Below are 10518 nucleotides of genomic sequence, written 5' to 3' on the forward strand. Positions count from 1 at the left end.
TCCCACTCAGGAAGTCTTGGGTTCAAGTCCTGCCTGGCATATACTAACCAGTTAACCTCTTAGTATCCTAGGCAGCTCTCTAAGACAAAATGTTGCAGAATACCTCCATTGGTGGTGAGTTTCCCCATTAAAGAGTTCCTTATATGAATGAAATCCCCAGGACAGTTCCTATTCCTGTGATGTTAAAACTACAAAAATATCATTATAAGTAGAATTTTGATCATTTTCAAATTATTAAATCTTCCACTAAATAGAAATCTCAAGATTTTGAAGACTGCTGGCTAATTGCTACCTGATAGGCCCTACTGAGTCAGAAAAGCCTTGAGTGTGGGTCTGGAGAGGAGAGCATATGTCGGTTACAAGAGAAGAAAACACTTGCTTCTGGAAGATAAGTTACAATGAGATGAATTTTCTCTACTACACACTCAAAGATTGTCAACTAAGGCAAAAACAACTGGAGGAACTACCCAAACCAATGAAATCACGGGGCCTAGAAGTATCAGAATAAGTAATCAGATTTAAACATTCGCCTAATTGTACAGATGTCTCCTCTCCACAAACAAGTCTTTTTGATCACAAATAAAATATAGAAGACTCTTGAATGGATATTGTATTTCAATTGTAATACCCTATACAAATTTCTCCACATTTGTTAGGTCTCAATTTATGGGGCAATAGTCTCCACCATTACATGGTGAACTCTGGTTCCAGGAGAAGTCTTTTTCAAATCTTAACAGTCTTATGAAAGTATAAGAGTTCTTGAGATCCAGACTGGATACTCAGTTGAGTGCCTAAAATTAGCTAAATGAAAAGGGTCTAAGATCCTGAAATTTCAAGGAAAGGAACTGATGATATTGAATGACTTAGTCCCTATGAATAAAAGAAAGCTTTATAACATTCTATATTAGAAACGTTCCTATTCTTCTTACTCATGAGTTAATTTAATATAGAGACATCTGAAAATACTTGGCTTTGGTTGGACAGCTATCTGCCAGCTTCTTTATACCATTCTAATAATAATAATGGACATAACATACTAATTTACACATGAAGCCCTTTTCATCCAAGAAATGAATTAAGGCTGGCAATACACTTTTGAATGGGAGTGGAGGTGGTTGATTAATCCCCAGCCCCAAGTTTCTCTTATTCTAGCCCAGGGTCTCTTGTGAAGAGATCAGCAATCATGCCACATTCTCTGAGACAGGTACAAATGAGACTAGAAGGAAACTGTCAAATATTCATTTTTAAATACATCCTGAGGCAGGATTTTAACACTGGACTCTAAAGATGAAATACTATCTAATTTGCTAAAGCACCATGGTCCCAGCTCACTAACTCTGGCTATACCAATACACATATCAGAAAAGAACAGAATATCATTTGTGTTAAAAATAAAAATAATGTATTTCATTCCTACTAATTAAAATAATATACAGGTCAGGAATATAATCCTCACCCCCTTTCTGTGGGTCCAGGTCTGGTGGAGCTCCATCAATTAAGAAAAAATAATAAGCTATACCATGTATTGAATAACTCAGTCAGATGGAATGAAATGAGTTATATAAAATTTAAGATAGAACTGAGTCCTCCAAGCTAAGTCTTTTTTTTTTTCAGAGCAAAACCACTGATGATTTTTTAAAGCATGATTTCTTCGAATAGTAGACATATAGTTAAGTTAGGTCTCCTAAAATCTGCAAGGAATTCTTTAGATGTGGTTCATTCATGTAAAAGTGACTCCCTACTCATATTAATGTTAGATAAAGTCAAACCAATTATAAAATCATTGTCTGAAATAAACTACATAGAGGTTCTGTGTAGGTAGATATATTTGGATAATTAACTTCTGCCAGTTAAAATACATTCCCCTCGTACAAAATGAAAAAAATATGAAGCTGGTTCAAACATATTAGCTCTTTTCCCTTTTTCATTTTATGTTCCTCCACTAGTAGAATTGACTATAGAGATAAAGATAGAGACTGGTCCTAGGATTTCATTTATATATTAACTCCCACATGAGGAAACTCTTTTTACCAACATAGATTGTCATCTTCTTTATAATTCTAATCTTATGGAGTTCCCTAGAGCACTGGGAGGATAGGGAGCCTGCCCAAGGTCAAAGAGTGTTACAGGAGTGACCTTCCTGTCTTTAGGGTCAACTTTCTTTCCTTTACACTTCAGCGCCTCAAATACAAGTAACTATGTAGGATCAAGAGCCTGCTGAGGGGTAATGGTGATTTTACCCTGGTGTATTTATGAGAGGAATTACTGATCTCACAAGATAGATACATTTGTATTAATTTGCTCATTAATAAGTACACAGATTCCAAACTCTATCTGTTTTTAACATAAAAATTGTGTAAGAAAGATAGAGAATAGGTCTCCACACTTGGTCTAACTTAAACTTAAGTTTGATCTTTGAAACAATTTGGGAAAGTTATTAGATTTCACCTAGGTGTTTATAGCCTTCAACAACCCTCTCTTCAAGTATTCTCTTTAGAAACATTAAAAGAAATCTGTTAGTTTCCTTAAGAGAGTCATCTCATATAAGATTCATGTTTTAAGATTGGCCTGTTAAGCTGACTCTGAATCTTATTATCACCAATCTCCTCCTGGGAGTGAACAGCTCTGAAATTAGGATACTAGTTATGGCTGACCCTATGAAACTAATACAAATTCAAAAACCTCCAATCTTTACTTTGAAAATGTTATCTAAAGGGGATGCATTTTCTATTTCCACTTCAGAAGGCAATAAGATGCAAAACCTCTGGCAAATACATAATTCATGAATATAAATGAAAAGGAAAACAGGGATGGTATATGCTTAAGCTTCAGCATTACCAAGTCCAACAATTTCACCTGCAGTGTTGTGTGTTACAGAATATTTGCTTTGTTATTAGTTTCATTAAAGCCCAAAGCAGTTATGGTCCCTGAACCTTATCTAAAGGTTGGAACACATTTTAACTTAGTGGAAAGCAAATACATTGATATATATATCAGTTTGGCCAATTAAAAAGCAATTCTACACTCACCAATATCATTTACAAGTTGTTACAACCCAACAAAAACGATAATAACTATGATAAAAATCCAGATTGAAACTCATCATTTCGATCTGAACCTATATACAGGGCTTTCCTATTTTAAAAATGGCTTTGGATACATTACTAATGTGTCTAAACAGAGACAGAGACAGAGACAAAGACAGACAGAGACAGAAACAAAGGGGGTTATAGAGAAAAGAAGAAGAAAGAGGAGGGTAGAGGAAGGAAGGAAGGAAGGAAAGAAAGAAAGAAAGAAAGAAAGAAAGAAAGAAAGAAAGAAAGAAGGAAAGAAAGAAAGAAAGAAGAAAGAAAGAAGAAAGAAAGAAAGGAAGGAAGGAAGAAAAAGGGGGGGAGAAAGGAAGTGAGGAAGAGAGGAAGGAAGGAGGGAGGGAGGGAAGAAGACAGGAGGGAAGGAGGGAAGGAAAGAAGGAAGGAAAATGGGTTTGCCTGGAAATGAATATTGCAAACTATTAGGTTAAGGAAGAAGACAAGTCTTTCTTTAAAAAAATGAATTTTCTATGATTCTTTAATTGTGATTAGGCTAGGCTGATCACATGAAGGGTAAGGGACACCAAAGAATAGTTTCACTTACTTAATTTTAATTAAAGTTGGATTGGTTGTGGATGCTATTAAAATTAACATTTTATGAGGGAAAAGAAAATAAAATAAGCAAGGGAATATTTTCCACCTAAGCTTCAAAGTGGCATAATTTTTAAAAAAATAAATGTGTTTCCTAAATTACAAAATTAAGTTTGAAGGGAGAATATATGACTTGAAATTTGCCTCCATAAAAACATCATTTTATTTCTTAAATGCCTTTCAGCCTAAGGCAATCTGCCAAATGCTGAGGTCCAAAGACAAAATCAATTAAGTCTTTACCTTCAAGGAGCTTATTTTCTATGGAGGGGGTTTAATATTGAAAGATTTAAGAATTGGCATTGACTCTGATATAGAAATACATTCTCAAAATTTCAGAGGGAGAAAGAACCAAAGAAGAGGAGCATCTGTAAAGACCTTGCATTAGAGATGCCATGAATTGAAGCTTGAACACACTAGGGATTCTAAGATCAGAGGTTAGGAGAAAATTCATTATATGCCAAAGTCATGGAGGGGATAGATGGAATGCAGCTTGGGGAATAAGAAGTAGGGCAATTCGTTGGAATATATAGTATATGGAAAGCAATAATATACATGAGACCTGAAAAGACAGGCTGAAACCAAACTATGAAAGGCTTTTTTTGTGTTTGCACATAAAGACAATAGGGTACCACTGAAGCTTCTTGAGTTAGTGGGAGACATGGTAGTACCTTCACTTTAGAAAGGAATCTTCGTAGACAATGGATTATTGAGGGAAAGGATATAAAATTGAGAGTCCAATGATGACGATATTTTAACAGTCAAAGTGAAAGATGATGAGGCATTGAACTTGGGTAGTTTCTACATAAGTAAGGGAAAAGATAGAGATGGATACAAAATATGTGATGGAGATAGAATCAACACAGCAACTTATTGTACATGAGGGAGAGGAAAGAAAGAGTTGAGATTGACTCCAATTTGCTACTTTGTAGTCTAAAGTTATACCATGTGGAAAAGCATTTTCCTTCAATATGGTAAAACTTGACTATCAGAACACAACTCTATTTTGGTTGAAAAAAAGTCTAACATTAATAAGGTCACTCTGCATATAGGTCTACTGGACATTCTCTTGATCTCTTCGAGTAGCCTTTCACTAAGATTCAGAATGCAGTTAAAGCAACTAGATTGAAACTAATGGCAGCCATGACAAGTCTAACACTTAATCACTTTATAAATGCCACCTAACTGCCCCTGCATCAATAGAGATCTTTATTTAGACTATGTAGTTAGAATCTCATCCTTGTTATTTCACTTGGCACACAACCGTTTTTAATTGTACTGTTGATACACTATTTACATACATTTAGCCAGGAGTCAGAAACAAAAAGGAACTCTGTCAGAAGAGGTTTAGTGCACATGCCTGATTGGTTTTATTTTTAGTATTAGCTGAAGGAAGTCTCCAGACTGATTTCTTCACTTCATCTTGAGAAAGGTCAGAACACTTATTGGAAAATACTGTATATTAAGAAAAAAGTTCTGGCAAACTTCAGTAGACATTAGGCAGGCATTTTTTTTTCTGCCAAAGCCCTCTCAGTGCAGTCAATATATTACCAAAACTTAATAGGATTTCCCTTGCCAATCTAAGAATATACAAACAGAGATTTGTTCTAATTGGATCTTGTACCCAGACTGGCAGCTCTCTCATGTTGGCTATTCTACCAACCGAAGCCATCCAAAATTTGACATCTTTTAAACTTACACTGAAAAATATGGCCAAATATGACTGCATGAGTGTTTTAAAATACTTTAATTATTCCAGGTGGTCTAGAAAAATTAGTACTTGTCACCACCCCTCCACAAATAAGGAATTCAGAAACAAACCTTCTATGTTCATATAATTTCAACAAGTGGCTTCCCTTCTAATACACTTTTTAAAATATCAGGAAACATTATTCCCACTTTCTGGTGAATCTGAATGTAGAGACAACACACAAGATGATTAATGCATGGACAGTAAATGATGACTCACTTAGACTTGAACATCCACACTGAAAACCTATTCAAGTGTACTGTACCTTTGACAAAGTACAAGCTGAATTGATGAAGTGACTTTAATACTTCGGTTTCATAGTTCTTCAGCCTGGTCAGCTCTAACGATTTTCACTCTCATTAAGTTTCAGTCAGCCAACATTGAAGTTATTGTCTGCACTGCTTCATTACTAAGATCTATTCTACCTTCAACAGTCTGAACTTCTCCCTGACTATAAACTCCTCTCCCTCACCCACCTGATTCCTAGTGAACCTATTCAATAACCTCATTGTGACTTCCAGTACTTCAATTTCCCAGCCACTTATTCTTTCAGTTTAGTCTTTTGCTGCCTTCATTTTTCTCTCTCTATTGAATCTAGAACATAGTATGAACTATTTCAAAGATGCTATCACTAGCATACTATTACCAATTTTTCACCCTCTTGAAATTCTGCCTGTTCTCATGCTTAGATAACTCCCACAATCTGATTTCTCACTGTTCCACTCCAAAATTGCTGAACATTTCTGGAGAAAATCAGGAAACCATGCTTAATTGGATTCACTTAAAATTTATGCTCTTGAATCTTATTTGGACATTTACTGTTTCCTTTCTCTATCTTTTTGTCAATCGCTATCAGATTTTCTGTAGTGATTATTCTAAAACAGTTCTACTCTTTTCTTTTCTTTTTTTTTCATTTTTTTTTTTGCTTTTAGGTGAGGCAATCAGGGTTAAGTGACTTCTACTCTTTTCACGACTCTAATGCCAACCTCATCTTGTCTCACATTCAGAAGCCAAACTTATGAAACTAGCCTTACAATAATCAAACCTGAAGTCCTTCATTATCCTTCTTCAAAAGCTTAAAAATTCTTTAGATGCTTACTTATCCTTTCAGTATTCTCTTCTATCTCAGAGGAAGAGATGACCTTCTAATAATGAATCCTTAAACCTCCACTTACTACTTTTTCTGAGATCTTGCACCATTCTCTTTGTCTCTCTTTATCTCTATATTTCTCCCCCTGTCTCTGTCTAGCTCTCCTTCTTCTTCAACTTTTTATTCTTTCTGCCTATAAACACAATTAGGTTCCCACGTCAAAAAGAAGGGAGTGAGGGGGAATTTCTTCATTTGTTCCTGCTACTATATTGGTTTTTTTATTCTGAAATTTCTTAGAAAAAAATTACTGTATAATCATTATTTCTACTTCTTTATCAATAGAAATCCTCTTCTCTTCCATTCTTTGTAATATGGCTTTATTCAACAAAATTATATTAAAATTGTATTTTTGTAAGTCACCAATAATTACTTGAATCAAAAATCCAACAGTCTTTCCTCAGTTTAACTATTCTCACTTCTATGATATTTCCCCAATGGGTTTTCACTTTGTTTCTTTTCTGGCTTCTTCATTGACTCATTTATTGTTTCCTTTTCTTCTATCAGTCCAGAAATGTTGGTGTTTCTCCAAGGGTCTGCCCTTGACCCTCTTTTTTTTTCTATACACTCTTTTTTGACAACCTCATCCATTCTTGTGATTTTAAGATTTATACAAGTGAATTCTTAATCTATATATACAATTATCTCTTGCATCAAATCCTCTCCTTTCTATTCAAACTGAGAGAAATCTAGTGCAGACTCTCATTTTGTCATGCCTGGTACATATTGGTACCTAATGAGTGTCTCCACCTATGTCATGCCTCTACACCACTGCCAGATTAACTATTTTAATAGGAAGGACAGATAAAATCATGTCAAAAGTTTTCAATGGCTCCCCGTTGCTCACTAAGTATAGTACAATCTCTTTAGCTTTCCACATTGAATGGCCTCTACAACCTTGTTTGACTTTGTTTTTCTAGTCTTATCTCATACGACTTTCCATCAAGGAACCTATCTAGACTATTCACCATTCACCAATATGCCTTATGCATTCCTTCCTCCATAATCCTGATCATACCATTCTCTGTTTATCTGTCATGAGCTTTTTAGGGAATGGAGACCTGTCTATTTAACTTAATTGGTGTAATCCTAGTCATACCACAGACGGCTATTAATTCTTTTAGGCCAAAACTCAAATTTACTAGTATGAAGAGAGAAAACCCTAATGGCATTATGATAAGAAGATGAAATTTAACATATAAGAGGATAGGAAGGTGCTAAGGTAAAAAAGAGTATTGGATTTGGAACCAAAAGAACTTGGGTGAAATCCCAAGTTCTATTATTTTACTGCTTGTATAACCTTGAGTATTCTACTTCTCTGAGTCAAAGTTTCCTAATCTAATTGATGAGTGCCGGAACACCTTACCTCTGATTTGTGTTCCTACACTGTAATATAATTACATGGCCAACAACTGCATTTCTGAAGTTCAGGGATCTGTTTAGAGAACAGAGTTTCTGCCTTTTTTCAGTAATTTGACATAAAGTAAATCTGTGCTCCCAATCATAAAATAACTATCCATTTATAAACAGCATGGTTGATCAAATAGGATACTCTGTTTAAATATTTAAAGAGGGTTTGGGGGATGTAAGAAGAGGCCAGAGTATAGTCAAAATAACCAATTTGTAGTGATATTCATTGTTACGAAAGTGTTTCCTTTCTTCAGTAATGGAGTTTGATGTTTTATCTTTCTGTTGATCTGCATTACTCATGGAGAGGACTATTTGATCATAGGATGACCATAAGCATGGGCCAATATGACTTTTTTTAAAAAGAAGTTCCAGGAAACTTGGCATAATCACCGAGTTTTAGAAGAATTGTGGCCTCTAGCCATACCAATTGTGTCACTATTCCAAACAGATATTCTTTTCATCCAAGGAATGTAAGAACCAAGAACACTTCTAATCAAGTGTTCTATTTTCCAAAGACTTCATTCCATCACTTAGCATAATTTTCCCTCTTATCAGGACTGCACTGCCACTGAAGTACTATTACTGCCACATCATTACATAGAGACAACTTGGTAGTTTTTCATACCCGTACCACAGAGCATTAACTCTGGATGATTCTAGAAAGACAGAAAGACTTTGAGTACAGACCAGTGACAGAATATGCATCTCTCATATGAGGAACAACATAGCTAAATTAAGAGACGATTCTCCAGAAAGTTTATCACCAAACCATGAGTGCTTTTGTCCTCACGAGGCAACTCATAAAGACTGTCCATTATGGCAAGGAAGATTTGGTGTCTGCACTGAATAAATGAATGTATCTAAAAGCAATTTTTAAATGCTTATTATATGCTAATCACTGTGCTAAACACCAGGGATGCAACTTTTGTTTTGTTTTGTTTTGTTTTGTTTTGTTTTGTTTTTAAATAAGTACCTTTTGATGAGTATGATTAACTCAGAGTACACATCGAAGCATGTTTTCTTTGCCAGGTGAGAGGGAAATGGCTTAAGCAGGAATCTGTTTTGCTTGATTACACATTTAGGGGAATGATGGACAAAGAGTTGTGTTTTTTGATCAGAGCAGTCACACAAATAGTGAGTGGAGATCTAGAACAAATAATTGGTATATCCTTTGCAGTAATGTTAGTGTTGTTTTGATTACTTCATTGATGTCCTAATATCCATGGCAATGAAAAGATGAGTCTTCTACAGTATCAGAACTGATATGTACATCCCAGAACATAATGCTAAGTATCAATTGTACAGTTAAATTAAAATTGCAGGCGATTATTAGAATTGCAGGCATCCTTTGCGGAATTACTATTTTTAAAAGATGAGTAGAGAAGATGATACTCACTAAAGGACCAGGTGGTCCATCTTGGCCTGCAGCTCCAGGAAGCCCTTGTTCTCCCTATAAGAAATAGATATGACTTCAAACAGATATTGTGAAAGATATGGTTAAAGTATCATTTGTCATTCAGAGTACTTACCACGGGACCAGGAATACCTCTAAGTCCTTCTGGACCAGGTTTCCCTGCAGGTCCTTGAGGACCAACAGGGCCAGTTTTGCCAGGGGCACCTTCTGATCCTGCTTCTCCCTGTCAGAAAATACAACCTATGAGTATATTTAGCACTGAATCACAAAGAAAGGATTTTGTAATCCAAGTAAGCTTTGAGTGGTTCATAGGCTACTCAAATATAGACCTTTAAGTTTTTTTGTTTTTACCTTGGCACCTTTTTCTCCTTGTCTTCCCTCTGACCCAGCAGCTCCAGGAGGGCCCTAGGAGGACACATTATAAAAGAAATGTTAACATTTACATTTGATATGAGTTCTGTATCCATACAAAATGTAAACAAATCCTAGCCATTTAAATAACTTTAAATGGACTCTAATGTACTATAGCCATCAGTAATATTTCATTTGTAACTCTAAGAGGGAAAAAATAAGCATTTTACAGTATAGATAAATTGGTTGTTAGGGTATTAAAATAAATTAAATATAAACTAAGTTGAATATAGATAAGAACAAAGTAGAACTTCATTAGGAATGAAATGTTCACAGAAAGACAAGAAAAAAAATTCGTATAGATGTAGTTATAGATTCATGATCAAAGCCACTCAGGTATATTTCAAAGGACAATGAATATTTCTTGAAACAACTCACATCCTTGATTAGATTATTTCTTCCATTTCCCTTATGAAAGTAAAATGCTCTAAGTCCTAAGTGTCATAGATTAGATTGTGTTTTATTATATACAAATTCATCATCTTGTTCCTCTTTCCTTCATTACACTATAAACTTTGTCACTTTTGAAAATAATTTTGTTACAAAATAAGTCCCCAAAATATTCTGAAGCCTGGGAGATCTATCAATAAATTATAAAAATATGTGTGTATATGCATAATGTATGTGCACACACACATACGTGTGTGTGTGTGTGTGTGTGTATATATATATATATATATATATATATATATATATATATATATATATA

General features: G+C 34.8%; 1 protein-coding gene across 1 annotated transcript in view; it reads right to left on the reverse strand.

The window, feature by feature from the left end:
* The window catches only part of COL11A1 (collagen type XI alpha 1 chain), a 289348-nt gene that overhangs the window by 17798 nt on the left and 261032 nt on the right, over positions 1-10518 (reverse strand). Inside the window, exons 55-57 of the mRNA XM_027868250.1 lie at positions 9750-9803; positions 9514-9621; positions 9381-9434 (exon numbers count right to left, since the gene is read on the reverse strand). Coding sequence (XP_027724051.1) covers positions 9381-9434; positions 9514-9621; positions 9750-9803 — 216 coding nt within the window. The remainder of the gene's footprint in view (positions 1-9380; positions 9435-9513; positions 9622-9749; positions 9804-10518) is intronic.

This window comes from Vombatus ursinus, unplaced genomic scaffold, assembly GCF_900497805.2.
Source record: "Vombatus ursinus unplaced genomic scaffold, bare-nosed wombat genome assembly UNPS02014787.1, whole genome shotgun sequence".
Lineage (NCBI taxonomy): Eukaryota > Metazoa > Chordata > Mammalia > Diprotodontia > Vombatidae > Vombatus > Vombatus ursinus.